The sequence below is a fragment of the Zootoca vivipara genome, chromosome 2 (assembly GCF_965207765.1).
Source record: "Zootoca vivipara chromosome 2, rZooViv2.hap1.1, whole genome shotgun sequence".
NCBI lineage: Eukaryota > Metazoa > Chordata > Lepidosauria > Squamata > Lacertidae > Zootoca > Zootoca vivipara.
This window is the reverse complement of record NC_142584.1, coordinates 40,092,187-40,111,781: the sequence shown is the minus strand read 5'-3', so window position 1 is coordinate 40,111,781 and position 19,595 is coordinate 40,092,187. Positions and strand designations below refer to the sequence as shown.

Sequence of the window (19,595 nt, the reverse complement as noted above, 5' to 3'; positions counted from 1 at the left end):
CGAATCCCCCTGACGGGGTGAGCTCCCGTTGCTTGGTCCTGCTTCTGCCAATCTAGCCGTTTGAAAGCACATCAAAGTGCAAGTAGATAAATAGGTACCACTTCGACGGGAAGGTAAACGGCATTTCCGTGCACTGCTCTGGTTCACCAGAAGTGACTTAGTCATGCTGGCCACATGATCTAGAAGCTGTACACCGGCTCCCTCGGCCAAAAAAGTGAGATGAGCACCGCAACCCCAGAGTCGGTCACGACTGGACCTAATGGTCAGGGGTCCCTTTACCTTTACCTTACTGCAGGGTAGGCTGCTTTTGCTTCCATATTTGGCCCCCTTTTTCCCCCAGCAAAGGGTTGCAATCTTGTAGAGAAAAGGCACTTGAGCACTCCAAAGCTGCTATGAGGAGGAGACAGATTTCAGGGATCCGCGTCAACTTGGCACATTTGCTATGTGTGGCTGACTGCTGGTGTCAGCCTCTGCAAATCTAGGCCAATTCCCACGTTAGCCATTCTCAGGGCCAAAGAAGCACAAGAGATCTCTCTGTTTGACCCAGATGGCTTTGTCCTTCCCATAGAAGCTCCCTGTTCGCTTATCCTCTGTGTGCTATCCAGGACATCCAACTATTGCACACAGAGGTCACAAGGAGGCCAAGCTAGGTTGCGTTGAAGAAATACAGAACTGCAGCTGATGGCTAAAACCACCCTGAACAACAGAGGACGAGCAGTTAAGAGTGAATCCAGCACTACAAACATAGTGGAGACTTAGAGAAAGTTGATGGCAGCCAAGCCACCTAAGATCCTGCCAGCGAGCTCTCCATACAAGGGTCACTAAAGTTCAGTAGAGATTATAATAAATGTTCCCAAGGGGGAAGGGGGGGAGGGAGACATTCTTGCTATTAGTATCCACAAGCGGAAAGTACAGGAGAAAGCGCTTCTTCACTTGCAAAAGGGGTGGAGGAGGCTCTAAGCATTGCCAAATGGAATTCGGCTACAACCTGCAGCAGTTGCGGAGAGGAAATGTAAGGAGCATTATTTGCTGAGCAACTCCATCTCTAAAAGCCACAGATTAATGAAGCAGGCTGTACTTTCTCCCACCCCTCTCCCAAACTCTGTCCTGGACATGGGCCAAATCGGAGAAAGTGACTCAGATGCTGGGAACCAAGGGAAATTGTTGCCTTTTGTCCAGCACAGCCTTCAGGAAGATTTGCACTGCAAATTGGAGGAGAGCTAGCTGTGCAGCTGATTCATCTCTCAACAGGAACCAGGGGTAAGAAATCAGCCACTAAACTTGCACATTAAGGACTATGTCCACGTTATTTTAAGGTTAACATGGGAGCCACTCAAACCCACCCTTCCTGGTAGCACCAGGATGCATTTATGGAGTTAGAATTGCATCTGCCCTTGTCTGCCATGGGCACCAGTGCATTTAGAATAAGAGAAAGTTCACCTGGGTCCTAGGGCAAAAGCACACTGGCTGGGAAGAAAGTGGCAGTGTACCTTGTCATCTCACAGCCTAGACTTTAGGCCAGCAATGGGGGACACTCCAGTCTACGGACCCAACTATGCCTGTGAAGCTGTTTTCTTCAGATCACACCCACCTGCCCTACGTATGTGATGAGAGGTAGGCAAAGACATGGCTGCAAAGGAACAACCAAGAACTCAAAATGCGCTCCTAGTTGTACCTTGGCAATCAGGTGTCACTACTGCAGCCAACAGGGTTACTCTCAGCTCTGACCAGAGATGCGCCCCTTTGAAATGATCACCTGATGCCATAAAGACAGAACTTGCCTCCTGGTAAAAGTAAAGCTTAAGCTCCGAAATGCAGGCTCTTTGGTTGCCTCCAGCAGCCATTCTGCTAAGGGCCAAAGTCCTTATCTCCTCTGGGGTTTTTTTTCCTGCAAGTGGCCATGATCAAAGACAGCACACTTCCCTCCCCTTCTCCTGGCACCTCATTTCCCCTCCCTGTGAAACATGCTGAGTGGTTCCAGTTGCTTGTGGGACAAGTGCTCTCCCCACCCAGAGACATGAACATTTGTCTGTTTGCTAACCACATGACTCAAAAGAATGGGCAAACAAGGTTATGGAATTCAAGGCTCTTGACCAGGCATCCCCAGATTTCGGCCCTCCAGATGTTTTGGACTACAATTCCCATCTTCCCCAACCACTGGTCCTGTTAGCTAGGGATCATGGGAGTTGTAGGCCAAAACATCTGGAGGGCCGCAGTTTGGGGGTGCCTGCTCTTGACTATCTCTGCAAGGGAGCTCATACAGGCCTGCAAAGGATCCTACAATGAAATGCACAGCAGTCTTTGGTGCTGGCATTTCAGCCATTTCCACCAAAGAACTCTGTAATCAGCAACATCTCAGCAAAGGAAAATCAGTGATGGGGCTTAAACTCAAAAGATGCTGCTGCTCTTGGGAAGAAAAAGATTTGAGTTTTCTGTATCCAGGTGAGGCAGCCCTCACTGGGCCCTGACTCAGCGTGAGCCAATAATTACAGACAGCAAGGAGGGAGAGAATTAGAAAGCGCCTCCTGACCACTATAAAGCAAAGCTCACCTTCTTCAAACAAGATTATACTCTTCTGAACCCTGTGTAGGGACAACTGACAATAGGGAATCCTTTCTGGAGCTCAAAGGGCAGGAAGTGGCAAAAGCCCTAAACAAAGGCAGTGTGTTAATCTCCTTCCAACAGAAAAACAGTCATGGTCTCCTATGGCTGACCCGTATTCCACAATGTGGTGAAAGATTAACATTTTCATGTGTGCGCTAATACAGACACTGCAGAAGAAAAGGAATGCATTAGCAACAGAATGAAAAATTCCAGCCACTGAAGCAACAGAAAATGAAGCAGCCATCCGTCTGGACCATGATGGGCAACATCAAAAGCAGTAAGGAGCATCTGCCTGCTGCTACAGGAGCCAATTTTACTATCCATGTTACACTGGAAAGCTGTGGTCATTAGGATAGGTCCTGTTCATAAAACAAAATTTGGGTATTCCTGGCTTAATCATTTTAAATTATAGCCTGCAAGTCACTGGAACCATATGTTTGTGGAAAGTTTCAGAAATTAACAGGAAGAATTGCTATTTCTAAAAACAATTTTTGGAGTAGTGCTAGCCCTGGAAAGCTGAAAGCTTTTAGCTTTTTACTTGTTAAGGATATGGTTCTTCCTTACATGTGGAGGGAAAGCAGTTTGGAATCCAGCTTGTCACAGCAGCAAAGTGAATTTCCCTCTGACCAAAATAAACTGTGACTACCAGCCAATGGAAAAGAACCCTCCCCTCTACTCTGGAGTCAGCCAAAGTGGAATTGCTCCCTAACCAAAGCTCATGTCTCAGTAAAATCACAGTACCCTAGCAGAACCAGTGTTCTTGATGAAGAACAAATTAAAGCAGACATAAGGGAATAATGCAATAGCTTGTTGCCTCTGGGGACAAGTTAAAAGATGAGAGAATTAACCTCAACTCTGTTGTTGTTGTTGTTTAGTCGTTTAGTCGTTTAGTCGTGTCCGACTCTTCGTGACCCCATGGACCATAGCACGCCAGGCACCACCCTGAATATCTTCTAGCTGAGGATCTCCCGCAGTTTGGTCAAACTCATGTTCGTAGCTTCGAGAACACTGTCCAACCATCTCGTCCTCTGTCGTCCCCTTCTCCTAGTGCCCTCCATCTTTCCCAACATCAAGGTCTTTTTCCAAGGATTCTTCTCTTCTCATGAGGTGGCCAAAGTATTGGAGCCTCAGCTTCACGATCTGTCCTTCCAGTGAGCACTCAGGGCTGATTTCCTTAAGAATGGATAGGTTTGATCTTCTTGCAATCCATGGGACTCTCAAGAGTCTCCTCCAGCACCATAATTCAAAAGCATCAATTCTTTGGCGATCAGCCTTCTTTATGGTCCAGCTCTCACTTCCATACATCACTACTGGGAAAACCATAGCTTTAACTATACGGACCTTTGTAGGCAAGGTGATGTCTCTGCTTTTTAAGATGCTGTCTAGGTTTGTCATTGCTTTTCTCCCAAGAAGCAGGCGTCTTTTAATTTCGTGACTGCTGTCACCATCTGCAGTGATCAAGGAGCCCAAGAAAGTAAAATCTCTCACTGCCTCCATTTCTTCCCCTTCTATTTGCCAGGAGGTAATGGGACCAGTGGCCATGGTCTTGGTTTTTTTGATGTTGAGCTTCAGACCATATTTTGCGCTCTCCTCTTTCACCCTCATTAAAAGGTTCTTTAATTCCTCCTCACTTTCTGCCATCAAGGTTGTGTCATCTGCATATCTGAGGTTGTTGATATTTCTTCCGGAAATCTTAATTCCGGCTTGGGATTCATCTAGTCCAGCCTTTCGCATAATGAATTCTGCATATAAGTTAAATAAGCAGGGAGACAATATACAACCTTGTCGTACTCATTTCCCAATTTTGAACCAATCAGTTGTTCCATATCCAGTTCTAACTGTAGCTTCTTGTCCCACATAGAGATTTCTCAGGAGACAGATGAGGTGATCAGGCACTCCCATTTCTTTAAGAACTTGCCATAGTTTGCTGTGGTCGACACAGTCAAAAGCTTTTGCATAGTCAATGAAGCAGAAGAAGACGTTTTTCTGGAACTCTCTAGCTTTCTCCATAATCCAGCGCATGTTTGCTATTTGGTCTCTGGTTCCTCTGCCCCTTCGAAATCCAGCTTGCACTTCTGGGAGTTCTCGGTCCACATACTGCCTAAGCCTGCCTTGTAGAATTTTAAGCATAACCTTGCTAGCGTGTGAAATGAGTGCAATTGTGCGGTAGTTGGAGCATTCTTTGGCACTGCCCTTCTTTGGAATTGGGATGTAGACTGATCTTCTCCAATCCTCTGGCCATTGCTGAGTTTTCCATACTTGCTGGCATATTGGGTGTAGCACCTTAACAGCATCATCTTTTAAAATTTTTAATAGTTCAGCTGGAATATCATCACTTCCACTGGCCTTGTTATTAGCAATGCTTTCTAAGGCCCATTTGACTTCACTCTCCAAGATGTCTGGCTCAAGGTCAGCAACCACACTACCTGAGGTGTACGAGACCTCCATATCTTTCTGGTACCTCAACTCTAACCCTGGTTAAATTCACAGTCACTTTACATATGATTGTATTCAGATCATCCAACATCAGCCAGGGGGGTATTAGCAAAAGCTTAGTGTTTTAGTATTAGCAAACTTAGTATTTATTATTTCCTCAGCTGCCTCATGCAAATTGTTGTATTTGGTTCAATAGGACAGTCCCCCTTCTCAAACCGGGAGGTTTATGCATTTCCCAGGCTGACATAAGGAATGCCTTTCAATGTATACCTCTCAAAATAAGTCTTCAACAGGGTCCACAAATGTTAGCAGGTCTTGCAATCAAGCCACCATTAATGGTCATCACACAAGCTGCCCTTTTCTCATTGCCCCTTCTCCGAGTTCCTTGGTATGCATAGAAGGTCATAAAGTCCAACTTCATGCTGTGCTTCCAAGGTATTCTGAAAACTCCTGAAGTACAATATGGAAGTCAGAGATTAGGGGAGGAATTACTGCTTGGGGAAAAGTGAATGAATTTGTGAGCTCTTCTTCAAAGTATAGAACAGGGATCAGCAAACTTTTTCAGCAGGGGGCCAGTCCACTGTCCCTCAGACCTTGTGGGGGGCCGGACTATATTTTGAAAAAAAATATGAACGAATTCCTATGCCCCACAAATAACCCAGAGATGCATCTTAAATAAAAGGACACATTCTACTCATGTAAAAACATGCCGATTCCTGGACCGTCCACGGGCCAGATTGAGAAGGCGATTGGGCTACATCCGGCCCCCGGGCCTTAGTTTGGGGACCCCCTGGTATAGAATATAATGATCTCCTAAATTAGATGGTGAAATATAGCATGAATGGACTAGCTTTCGAAATAATTCCTAATATCCTGATACCCAGAATTGGAAACTCATGTGTTCTGGCACAATATAGGGCTCTTGCTTAACCACAGATCATACCACATTACAGCATCACAGAATATATAAAAAGTGTGCCTCACACAAGTTTCCCCACTGGCCTGCATTTCTTCAACATTATAGATGGGCTGGCAATATTGAATCTCTTCAGGTGGGGAGCCCAAAACTGCCTCCTATTCCTCTTATCCAGCACACAACTGAATAAATCTAAGTCCAGGGACTGAAGAATGTAATTATCATATTTTTCCGTGTATAAGACACCCTCCATGTATAAGATGCCCCCTACTTTTGGGGACCCCAAATTTAGAAAATAGGCATATCCATGTATAAGATGCCCCCAGATTTTAAACCTTATTTTAAAGTAAAAAACAAACAAACCCTAGTCTTATACACGGAAAAGTACTGTACTTTGCTCAGAACCTCATCCATGAAATGTTGGGCAGGAAAAACTGCTCATGCTCACTGGGTTCTCAAAGTGCAAAGCACTTCAAAAGTGCACAGGCATAAGACAACACTCAGCCCAACCACAGAGATCCTCAGCTAGAAGATATTCAGAACAACAAGGAACTGCCAGCCAGTATGAGACCAGGGTTATTAGAAGGGCTTAGAGGACACTCAAGAGAGAACCACCTGTCCACACAACAGCAATCGCCTTGGAAAGTTTTATCCTGGTTTTGCTACTGGGCCACTTGTATTCAAGGAAGAGTCTCATCCCTACACCTACACACACACACACACACAAAAACACCAAGACCCCAGCTACGGTACTTCTCTCTTCGCCTTATTGCAGGGAGCGTTACAAAGCTTTGAGCATACAGTACTGTAACACCATGTACACAGCTCTCTGCATATGCAGGCAAGGTTCTGCACTAAGCATGTATATTCAAAACATGCATACAGGCAAGGCCCTTTGTGGGCGCATATACTCCCTATTCTCTCTCTCTCTGTGAATTGCTTAAGCTCCCAGCACCAGTTTTTCACAGCCCTGGTGTAGCATTACAAGATACCAGGTTTCTGGTTTCAGTTCCAATTAATGGAAGAGACTTAATCAGGTGCAAAGGGCTTAGTTACCCTGCCAGTAGTTTTTAAACTGCCCCAGACCCTTGAATTTCAAGCCAACATAGCAGGCTCAATCCTGCATTCACCTAAACCTTTATTTTAACAAGTGCTCCCCACCCCCAAACAGCTCTTCAGACCCTCAAGCTAAAAAAAGTAACTGGGGAGATCTGGTGGCAGAGGTTTTAAGGGTCATACAGGAAAGGTTCTGCTAGTTCACATTATCTTCCTTCTCTTTTTGTGTACAAGGATTTGGTATGTTTTCTAATGTGAAAACAAATACGTGGGTGAACCTTTGTTAACAAGCAGGTTCTGGGAATGTGGCATGCACATGGAGGCATGATATGGTCACACTTAAGTTACCTGTTTTTCCATTTTAGCAAAAATAATGACAACCTCATACACCGATACAGGTGGGAATATGCAAAATATGTGACATGGGAATTTATTACTGGTGACTGAAAAAAGTTATTAACACTATGTAGATTTGCCCACACCAACATAAATTTTATACTTGTTCTATTATCTCCTTTGTTAGGACAGTGAGGAAGTACAGTAGTAGCTTGGGGATCCTTGGACCTGAGGAGCAACAGATAAACAAAAGGAAAGATGAACAGGGTGCTACACAGATGTATCAGTAGAGGTGCTGAAATCCCACTCCCAAAAAAATCCAAGCCACTAGACTCCTAACCAAAGTCTAGTCCTCAAAGCTTTTAAGTGAGAACAGACCATCACTTTACATTTCTTCAGAACTAGAATGGCAAATAACTATTTTGCTTCCATGAACTGCATTTTGCTTCCTTCTGCATTGTAGGCCATTATCTCATGCCGATTCCAAGATCCCTCTGTACATAAGCAATGCTAAGCCTGACAATGTGCAGAGGACCTGAAATTCAGGTCCAATCAATTTCTCTATAAAGATGAAAAGAAACTAAGAAATAGTTCCACAAGATAAAAGGTCTAAACGCCGCTAAACAAGAACCAAAAGCTGGTTCTTTAAGAAGAGAAATTTCTTGATGGAAATCAGAGCCCGCTGCTTAACAAGGAAGGTGACTAATAAGGTCACTTCCTGACTGATTAAAGTTGTCTTGAGACATGTCACCTGGCCTGCTTATTGGTTAAAAACAACCACATTCTTCTCAGTGCTGGGCAACATTGTCTTCAATGGCGCTCACTCCCCAGCGCACTAGATCCCCAACCTTTTCCCCATGGACTGCCTGAAAATTGCTGGTGGTTTTGAAAGCTAATTAATTATTTGTCCGCCCATTGTAGAAACTGCAATGTGCTGTGCTAGGTGCTATATGATTTTTTAATTGCATCTTTAATTACATATTGTTATCTTAGTCTTTTACAATTTGCATTATATGGAATGAAACTACAATACAGGGACATACCCTTTAGTCCCACATTCCAGGGGAAAAAATTATTGAAGGGATCTGGTAAAGGAATAGCAAAGCCAAGTTTATCCTGAACGGCCTGCTTCAGATCAAGAACCGCCTGAACGAAAAGCCTGAAAATATTCTCATGTAGGACTTGCAAAAAGTTGCATGCAAGTACACAGTAGGAACTGTCGGGACTCACAGCTTCTTAGCATAAGGGCAACTCAGTTGGTGCAGACGCTGCCATAGAGATGTATAACCTTCGATGAGTCCCTTAAATGCATGGTTTCCTTTATGCTGTACACATTAGAGGAGCACTTCCAAGCATTCGTTATTTGCATGCATTACGTTCAGACTCTTCTGCCCTTGCTTCGAAAAAGAAAATAATCCAGGTTAGTTTTAAAGATCTAGGAGTTAAGTTATGCCTCTGACCAAGGCCTAAACAAAGGACAGGTGGAGTTACATGCCTCTTCCCCCACCCCACCCCACCATTTCTTATTTGTTTTAAATCTCAGGAATGGTGCATCTGAGTTTCTTTTTAATATCCCCTTCCCAGCTGCTTTCACATCTATGCAGGGAGGGGGGCACTCTTCATGAAAGACAAACAAATGTTGGGAGAAGGCAGATGCATGTCACTGCCAAATAAAGTTTGGGCCTGAGATAAAAGGGACATTGTATACTGCACAGCCATGCGGTATTTTAAGTGAGACTCAGAAGGGACCTGGATATTTTGCCTTTCCTCTTCAGGCAGGGAATAGTTGATCTATCGCTGCTGACAATTCAGTTTTTCACATCCAGAGGCCTTTCAAGTCCCAGGCTTCTAATCTAAGCAGTAACCCTAGAAAACAAAGTGAGAAAAACAGCACCAACACTAATAAAGCTGAACGTGTTTTTTCAATTTAAAAAAATGCAATGAAATTCAGTTAAATGTGGGCAACTGCTGAGGTAGGCATCTCCTTATTGCAATTGCATGGTATTAGAAAAAAGAAGCATGTCTATCATGTTCCCTGTGGCCTAAAAAGATAAAGGATGCAATCCCTTTCCCACTTACCTGACAGTAAGTCCCAATTATCGCCCTGGGAATTACTTCCAAGTAGATATGTGAATAATTGCATTGCAAGGGTTACAGGTAAGCCAATTTCAAGCGAAATTTAATCATAATGGCTTCCACCCAAAGGACCCTGAAAATGTACAGGCTATTCTGTGCTGTAACAAATAAATCCTAGTACTTCCAAAAAATTTACAATTTCTAGGGTTCCATGGGAGGTATCTACAACAACGAAACCATTTTCAAACTGGTTTAAATGTATAGTATAGAAACATGTGAACTGATTTGTGCAAGGTTTATCCAGGAGCTTTCATCAGAACAGGAGCAGATTGAACACCATTTGCTGGACTTCTGCCAATGTTTGCATCACTAGGGCAGCCCCATTTGGACCTGCTTTTCAGTTTCTCTCACACACAGACACAAACCCTGAGAACCATTGTCCCAAGTGTTTCCACACACCTCTTTCCTCCTAAGCCGCAATACTGTATATTTTGAAGAAATCTGGAAAAACAAAGGATTATGTAGTCCCACAGAGGAACGTTTCAATTCTCTCCATTATTTCAATCTGAATTATTCACATACAAACCTATTTTTCTCCCCTCAGTGAATAAATAAGATAGATTCAGTGCCATTCCCAGCAATTACACACACTGGTTCTGCTCAGCCTCCCCAGTGAGAGCTCCAGAGTTCAGCCTCTATCCATGGCAGCAGTCACCACGCAACTGTGACACTAATAAGCACCTAGCAGCCACCACTTCCGAATGCACAACCAGCCATGGAAGGAAAGCAGTAATTTAACTTTCCCTCCAAATCAAGAGGAGGTTTGGCTCCAATAAACCAGACCAAACACATTCTTAGGTTTAGTTCACATGTCAGTCACCACAGGAGAGAAGGCTTCAAAGGATGCAATAGGTGAGACCCACGTGGCTCTCATAAAAGACACTGCGCTCTGGCTGTATTAGTGAATTCATTAGCAACAACACTGGCAAAAGCATAAGCTCGGGAAGAACACAAAACTACTCCTCTGAAGCATACTGTAAATCCACCTGGCTGCCCAGCAGCTGCACTGGATAGGTGCAGCAGCTTAGAGGTCACATTTCCTTCTTCTGTTGGAACATGAAGCTTAGGGACACGCTTGAACATTATGAAGCAACATGCACCTGCTGGACAGAGTAGCTTTTCTGTTTCCATCCACACCAGGAGGGACTCAAAAGAAGAGCAGTGCCATTAATGCAATTTGGCCGAGGGGGGAAGAAAAATATATACGCACAGCTTTGTGTAAGTTTATTGATACAACAAACCAAACATGGAGTACACCAAAGAAAGGCCATACATATGCACCTGACTGCACTTCCATTAAGCAAATGCACTCAAGCTTAGTAACTCTACCTCTAGGAACATTTTGTACAGCATTGCATTCTGCAAAACTGTATGGTTTTTCTAACGCAATGCTTCTGCGGTCACTCACAGTGCTTTTCTCTCTCCGAAATCACAAGCAACGCTCCAATATCAACCAGCAAACAGTGCCTTTTGTTTTTAGAAGAACTTCTGATTGGGTTTTATAAACAAGGATAATTAACTAGAATGATAACAGATACAAATAAATAGACCAAGTCTTCTCGTGTCACTTGCATATCACAAAAACAGCACAATAAATTTGCAGTAGCGTTTACAACATGTGGTGCATTATTAGAGGTCAGGGTATAAGTTCTTGGTTTGTGAATCGGTTCACACGAAAACAATTGTGAAACAGGATAGAAAAGAGTTAACAGATAACATTCAACATCACATAGCTAGACAGGAGCCCTTGCGGTCGCACTTAGATTTAGTATGAGTAATAGTCATTTTCCTCTTTTATGCTACCAATGAAACAATATGAAGTGTTGGTATATTGAAGAATTTGGAGTGGAATTTGGGAGTAAGGTTCAAAGATAATAATTTATGTTTAAATTTAAATTTAGATCACCCAGATAGATAGGACTGCCAGCAAGTAGTCCCACTCTAGGCAGTCCAAGGCCTTTAGAATGCCAAAGGCCAGGGAGGTTGAGGAGATTGTCTATTTACTATGTATGATTATGGTATGTTTTAAAGTTTTCTGATTGGCCAAATATATTCTACCTTTTGGTAGTCTTTAAATAGTTTTGGGATAGTTACTTGGAGTGGTACCAGGATTGTAACTTGGGGAGGGATGCTACTCTCATTAGGTCATTAAATAGGCGGACCATATACCATATGATAATAATGTTTATTTGAATTGTTTATAAAGCTCAGACAGCAAAGTCATCAGGTCCAGGGGCTTTATGTGGTTTCAATTTTTAAAGAACATTGTCAATTTCTTCTAGGGAGATGGGGCTATCTAAAAAGGTTTTCTCATCATGAGTTGGTGAAGGTAAAGGTATGTTTTCCAAGAAATTGTGGGTATCAACAGTGCCTTTTATAATCAGGAGTCCCAAGTATCCTCCTCAAACAAGAATGAGAAGTCTAAGACTCATACAGAAGGTACTCCAATTTAGGGTGTAATCTCTAGCTAAGTTACTCTGATTTAAGTCAGTTTTAAAGGAGAGGTAATTTATGTCTGTACATAAATTACAGAGAGAACACTGATATACCTACACCCAAAGAAACAAAATCGTAGTGGCTTAGCTATTTTAAATTGGCCTAAAGACACCAGCAGAATGTACATCTGAGGGAAATTATCGTCCTTCCACTCCCCGCTCATTTTGGTAGCTCATTTGTCAAATGATGTAAACACATATCTATTGAGACTGCAGTTTTAGGGATGAAGAATGTGTGCTTGCACCGGTGTCCATGTACTTTGAGTCAGGTTTGTCTCTGAAATAAACTGGGGACTTCCTAATGGAGGCACACTGGTACATAAGGCCTCCACACACAATGCCACTGACGCATGCTTTCCTGTTTTAGAACATATGCTGAAGCTAGAACACCACAGAGAAGATTGGCATACCCCTGCAGAAGAAGGACATACAAATCCATGCAGTGTTTCATTATATCTGACAGCTGGCATAGCACAGTGGCTAGCAGTGCAAACTGCTCCTGTTCCAACCTTGCCTTAGCCATGAATTCAGCAGATAGACTGTTCTGCACTGAGTCATAAGTTTCCCCATCCCCTGCTGCAAGCTAAGGATTATTGACAAAGCATGTGAAGCACTTTGAACACTTTTAAAGTACAGTGGTGCCTCGCTAGACGAATTTAATTCGTTCCACGGGTCTTTTCTTATAACGAAAAATTTGTCTAGCGAATCCAATAGGAATGCATTGAATTTTTTTTTGCCAATAGGAACGCATTAATTGAATTTCAATGCATTCCTATGGGAAACCACGATTCGCTAGACAAATTTTTCATAAAACAAATTCGTCTAGCGAGGCAACCTCCGCTCAAAAAATCCTTTCGTTAAGCGGAAATTTCGTTAAGCAGGGCATTCGTTAAGCGAGGCACCACTGTACTGTATAAATGCTAAGCACTATGACACTCCCCAGACCCTATCAGATTAGGAATTCATTCCCTCCCCCACCCCCTGCTCTCACAACAGAGTGAAAAATGAATAGATAACCCTTTCCCAGGCTCCCAAGGACTCTACATCAAGCTTAAAATTTACATCGCAATCCAAACAATTAGTGTCACACTAACTTTTTTAAAAAGGCAACATGGAAACAAGCTTGCATCAAAGATTCGCATGTTTGTTTCTGTATCTAATCTCCTCAACCTGTTCTGATAGTATTTGGGGGAGTTTCAAGGATAGTCAGCACAGTTCAGATTCTCGTCTTATTAAATCAACTTGTACTTTTTATCTCCTCCACCACCCTGACCCTGCCTCTAACATATATAGCACTAGTTCCGAGCCCGATATCTTAGAAGTCCCATGTGTATTTAGCCATGTCCCTCACTTCAACTCACATGATGGCCCCAGTCAGCAGAACTTCCTCAAATGGGCAAAATAAGAGAGTGCATAAGCACTTGCAGGCTCAAAATCCTGAAATAGCTTTTAAAGACTCCCAGCTACTTTCTGTTTGTTTGTTTTTTTACCTCTCTTCTTGAAAAATCAGTCAGTTTCAGTAAGATCAGTTATCATTTTGTTTCTCAGTTTTGCTTTCCGGTTTATGATAGCCTATCCATGTTTCTTAGAAACAAGGCCCTCTGTGTTCAGTGGAGCCATACTCCTAGCTACAAAAGCTGAGGCATCTTTATTATAGATCCTCTTGTGATTATGTGGCAATTGTTCAGTTTAGTTGTGGGGTGTTTTTGTTGTTGTTTTTAAATACATTTTATTTATTGTTTATTATTATTTTTGTTGTTGGAATTATGTGCTTTTTCATGTTGTAAGCCACCTTGATCATGGCTTGAACTGTGGAAAGGTGGTATACAAATTAAATTATGTAGGTATGTAGGTAAAGTGCAAATGCACTGCAGCGTTAATCCCATGTATGTATAGCAATGTAGTCTGGTTATTAAACTATGGCCTGCCATCTCACCAACCAGCCTTCAAGCAACTGAAACACTGAATTCTGTAAATAAAATTAAACAATTTCAAACTCTTGCCAAAACAAAAAAAACCTTTAAATCGCCTAAACCTTCATGTTTCACTCTAAGCCTAGGATTTGTTACTGAACAGTACATTATGGAAGACCAAAGAGCTAAGATTTGAATCTGCAGAAGAGCTGACATTTGACCCAGAATTTAAGCAACGTCTTATCCACAATGCTTCACTGTGTGTGCATAAATATGCTCACAGACAATTATAGAAGGAAGTCAGGTTTTCTAGCTGAAAGATGTTATATATTACTTTTAGTTGCAAAAGTTAGACCAATAAGTGAAAATGTATTACATCCAAATCTGTGCATCCAAACTGTAGCATGTTAAAACTTTTTGAAAAATTACAAATATGGAAGATACTTCCATCATGTTGTAAAGTGAAATCTGGGGTGCCTTCTGCCTTAACTCATTTAAAGGCTACGGGCGAAACTATATGAACAATTTTCCTGACATGGCAAAGTGAAAAGCAATCCAAGGGTACCACAACAGGGAGTGGATGGGAGAGGTGCAGAAAGGGAAAAAGGGTATTTAACTTTCACAGCTGACTATTTTGCCCACAGACTAAAAAGGTTTAAGCAGCCCCTTCCCCCTTCTAGTCGCCTCCCATTCCCCCACTCCCCCGTTACAGCACTTTGAAGCTGTTTTTCATTTTAAGAAATTGCAACTGTTACATGCATCCAGTTGCCCATATTCTCACATGTCCTTTTGCATGGGTGCAACATGAAACGGCCTCAGCCCTGTATAACTGAAGGAGCGTCTCCATCCCCATCGTTTAGCCCGGACACTGAGATCCAGCGCCGAGGGCCTTCTGGCAGTTCCCTCACTGCAAGAAGCAAAGCTACAGGGAACCAGGCAGAGGGCCTTTTTGGTAGTGGCGCCTGCCCTGTGGAACGCTCTCCCATCGGAGGTCAAGGAGATAAACAACTACCTGACACTTAGAAAACACCTAAAGGCAGCCCTGTTTAGGGAAATTTTTAATCTGTGATATTTTAATGTATTTTGGTATTTGCTGGAAGCCGCCCAGAGTAGTGGGGGAAACCCAGCTAGATGGGCGGGGTATAAATAATAATAAAATAATAATTTTAAGGAACTGAAATTCATCTTATAACTCAACACTTTTATTGCTGTTTCCCTACCATTTGTCATCTGCAAGAACTCACTCTGCCTTGTGACCTATTGAAATGTGGTACCTGAGAAAAAATATATTGTTTGTTCTTCATTTCAAGCATCCAGACTGAACAAAATACAAAATGCAATGTCAGGGCAAAACCTTAATCTGATCTTTCTATCCCTTTTAGCTCAATGGACTTTGTTGACAGTGCAAGGTAAGGGGGCTGACAGTAATGGATTTTATTATCAGCGCTGTATCTTTAATAATTGAAAAGTTGTTAGGTGCACAGGCAAGGAGGAATGGTTTTAGTGCATCGATCTTTTAAGCTGGCAATGATCATTTAAACAAACAAGCAGCAAAATCATATATTGGCCAGAGTCCTCCTTATCTTGCAATTTACTTTAAAGAGAAAGGTTGCAAATGCCTTTATTTCCAAAACAACCTAATCCCAGACAATCTCTGCCAGGGAACAGGGTCTCCAGCCTGCAGCTCCAGAAAGCCCTTCAGCATACCAGTCAACAGGTAGCCTCACAGGCAGAGTCCCCTGGAACTTGTTGGCAGGCTCAATTCCATGGATTCAACACAGGATCACAAAGCCCCGAAGGACGCTTGCCTGGCAAGCAGAATTCCCTTTAAGCAAAGTGCTTCCTCCCACAGAGCTCTGCTGCATGCCTCCCTGATTAAAAGTCTCACTTCGGCATTTCTTTATGATTGTAAAACTCTCATCTGAAGAGGGCTCCCATGGGCACACAGACAGAAACAATAAATCCAAACAGACAAGTGAGGTAACAGGGAAAGAAGCTGGCACCAAGGCAAACAACCACAAAATGTGTGAGAGAGAAACAGACAGACATGTAAAGGTTCTTGGACACAACCTAGCTAGCACAGGCTAAGAATCAGTGGCCCATCTAGTCCAGCATCCTGTTCTCACAGTGGCCAACCAGATGCCTGTCAGAAACCCACAGGCAAGACCTGAGCATAAGAGCCCTGTGACTGCCCCCCCCCCCGAGTTTCCAGCACCTGGTATTCAGAAGCATTATTGCTTCTGACTGTGAAGGCAGAACCAAACCATGATAGGTAACAGCCACTGATAGTCTTCTCTTCAACGCATGTGTTCAATCCTTTTTTAAAAGCCATCCTAGTTGGTAGCCTTCGCTAAATCTTGTGGGAGAGAATTCCATAGTTTATTAATGTGCTGCATGAAAAAGTATTTTCTGTTATCTGTCCTGAAACTTCCAACATTCAGCTCCACTGGATGGCCATAAGTTCTAGTGTTAGGAGAGAGGGAGAAAAACTTTTCCCTAACCACTTTCTGCAGCACACTAGGCATAATTGCATAAACTTCTATCATTTGACCTTTTCTCCAAACTAGTAAGTCCCAAACACTACAACCTTTCCTAATAAGACAGTCATTCCATCCCCTTTATCATTTTGGTTCCCCTTTTTTGAACCATTTCCCCAACTCTAAAATATCTCTCTTTTTTGAGGCAAGACAACAAGAACTGTACACAGCATTCCAAATGCAGTCAAAGCACAGATTTCTATAATGACATTGGGACAGCTGCAGGTTTATTTTCCTTTCCTTTTCCCAATGATCCCTAACATGAAAGTTGCCTTTTTTCATAGCTGCCACACATCGGGTGGACAGGTACATAGAACTACAATACAACCCCAACATCTTGTTCCTGGTTAGTCACCATCAGTACATACCACATGAGCATATACGGTATGTGAAATTAAGGATTTGTTTATTTATTTTGCTCTGACATCTATTGCTTTACACTTATTTACACTGAATTGTACCGGTATTTGCCATATTGCTGCCTATTCTTTTTGTTTTGGAAAGGTCATTTCAGAACTCTTCACAATCTCTTTTTGTTATGGCAATGCTGAATGATTTACTACCACCAGCAAACTTGGCCACCTCACTGCCAAGTTTAAACAACTTCTGAAAGACCTGGAAGGGTCCAAGATTTCTAGAATGACCTGGAAGAAAGGTCTTTTTGAAGGTTCACAACTAGGAGGCAATCACCTTTCACCACACTGGGATCACCAGCAAGAAGGGGCCCGGGGTTCCCAATTTTGAAGGCGGGCTCATAAGAGGGGCTAGGTAAAATAAATGGAGACACACACACACACCCCGCAAGCAAGAAATAAAGCCTATCTAACCCAGTGGTTTACTTATCGGGCATCTTGAGAGACTTAAACTGATGAGTGACAGGATGCAGAAGAAGAGCACATTAAAGTCCTGGATTAGTTTCCCTATCCACACCGAAAAGATGAAAGGATTCGTTGTTATTTAAATGTTTAGTAGTACTTCATGCGCAAGAGCTTCACTGTCGGTGGCCAACACCACGTGATCATGAAGTATCCCAAGTTATTACTTTCTTTTTAAAAATAAATAAAAATAAAATAGAACTGATGAGAGATACGGTGACTTGTGCCCACCCTACAAGCTGGTGGCTAACCAGGAATCAGAAACCGGCTCTGTCGAGGTTCAAACCCATATCTAGGAAGCATGGCTCATCTGAGTCCGTCCCCAGTCCGCCGCCCCGCTTTTGGTTAGCCAAACCAGCGCCGGGATCCGGCCTCGTGAGCACAGGCGGCAGCTGCGACTCTCGCCACCATTTGGATCGCGATGGGGGGGGGGGAGCGAGCAGGAGGAGCTCGCGCAGCCCCTCCTCAGCTGCACTCCCGAGGCGCGCAGAGACCGGCGGCTCTCTCTCTCTCTCTCCTTCCCCCCAGCACCCCAACCACCGAACCCTCCTCAGGCTGCGCGCCACCCCGCGCAGGAAAAGCGAGGACTCGGGTGGGGGGTTAGTTTTCATTCTACCTGAAGCGACTCGTTGGCCATCTTCCCGCCAAGCCCCGGCTGGCTTCCTCCCCGCCTTCTCGCTGCTGCTGCTGCTCCTGGGGCAGCCGCTGCTGCTCCCCAGGGCTGCCCTTACAACAGCAGCAGCAGAAGCAGCAAGGGCCGTCCTCGATCCGCCATCCTCTGGTTGGTGGGGCGTGTGTGAAGGGAGCCGTCGAGCCCCGAAAGGGGGCGGCCCACCCGCCCAGGAACAGACGAGCGGACGAAAAGGAAGGAGGAGTTGAGGGGTGTTTTTTCTCTCTCTCCCTCCCTCCCTCCCTCTCTCCTGCAGGCAGCTCGACGCGCTGCTTTGCCTCGCAGCGGCAGATACCGCCGCGCGCGCCACTTTTTGCCGGCCGAACGTTCTGTCCGCGCGCCGCCCCCCTTTTTTGCCGCTCTTTATTGTTGTTGCAGCGTCGGCTCCGCTGGCCCGCTCGCTCTCTCCCTCCCGGTGCTCAACTGGCCGGGTTGTTGGTCACGTGAGCTGAGGGGTGAGTTGGGGTGTGTGAGAGAGAGAAGAGGAGACGGAGACATCGCTGCAGCCGCCGCAGCAAGCTCCAGGGGAGGGGGGGAGGAGACCGTTGGCCGAAGCCGGAGATTTGCGGGGGTAGCTTGCAGCTGCTGCTTCGAGCCCTCCCCTAGGTTTCCCCCTTTCCGGAGCAGATTAAAAGATTAGCAACAAAGGCCGGGATGGGGGTGGGGAAGGGCCAGCTCCCCTCCGCCGCCCCGCCTGGCTTCCAGAAACCAGAACAGCGCCCGGTTTGTTGCAGCCGGGAGGAAGGACACGGAGAAGGCTCGTTTGGACGCTGCCATTATTTGAGAGGCCGGCCTGGCTTTCATTCAGAAGCCCCTCCCTCCGTCCGTCCCCTAGTTCAAGCGGCAGCTCTTCTTGCCCAGCAAGCACTGCCTGTTCTCGCCTCGTCGCATTCTCCCCACTCCCACCCCCACTACACTTTACAACTTCTGTGGTGAGCTTGTAGAATTCGTATTGTTGCCATACACGGCCACGAGAGGGGTCGCCCGGGTCTTGGTGCAGACCCTGATGTTCTGCTTATCGTGTCTACTCGTGGGCTTAAGGGGGTGGGGGAGTCAAATGTCGGCCGGAGAGGAAGAGAGGCGACTGTGTGTCCTACAATATAAGTCCAGAGTCTACTTGGAGGGCTGTCCCATTCAAATATGACATAATCTAAGACTCGCAGGCAGAGTTGGTCACACAAGCTCCCCCCACTACCTTGAGTGCATTTCTGTTTCGGTTATAGCAATTTTCTAAATTTGCATCTATGCATATAAAATACGGTATGCAAATTTTATGCAGTTCTGTGTCATCTGTTTCCAGTGATACCTTTCCTCTTTTAGCAATGCATACATGAACAATCCAAATGTACATTTAGTTACTGGAAAATGAGTCTGAAGGCAGTTCAGGCACGGCTTGAATAACGGAGAAGGGGCAGACTTCCTGAAATACATAAGCCCTACCTACACCCACCTGACTCCTCCCAGTTTTAGCTGAGTCATGCTGGGAGAAGATTTCTAAAAACAAAAACAACAACCAAAACGGTAAAGACCAAAAACACAAGGGTAGCTGTTTTCGGTCCATCAAAAGAGGTTAAGGGTCAGATCTCTCTGCCCTTCCTGTAATTCAATATGGTTAATACAT

At 44.3% G+C, this 19,595-nt stretch overlaps 1 protein-coding gene and 1 pseudogene across 3 annotated transcripts in view; one reads left to right on the top strand and one right to left on the bottom strand.

The window, feature by feature from the left end:
* Positions 1–18,084, bottom strand: part of PKN1 (protein kinase N1) — a 64,476-nt gene extending 46,392 nt beyond the window's left edge. For 2 of the 3 annotated variants that reach the window (XM_035104818.3, XM_088661691.1), the window contains exon 1: positions 17,921–18,084. In XM_035104818.3, the coding sequence (XP_034960709.1) occupies positions 17,921–17,941 (21 nt within the window). In that variant the 5' untranslated portion in view covers positions 17,942–18,084. Of the gene's footprint in view, positions 1–15,112; positions 15,162–17,920 lie in introns of those variants that run through there. The other variant, XM_088661692.1, reaches the window with a different exon arrangement.
* LOC118081631 (U6 spliceosomal RNA) lies at positions 12,340–12,436 on the top strand (annotated as a pseudogene).
* Positions 18,085–19,595: the final 1,511 nt, after the last annotated feature.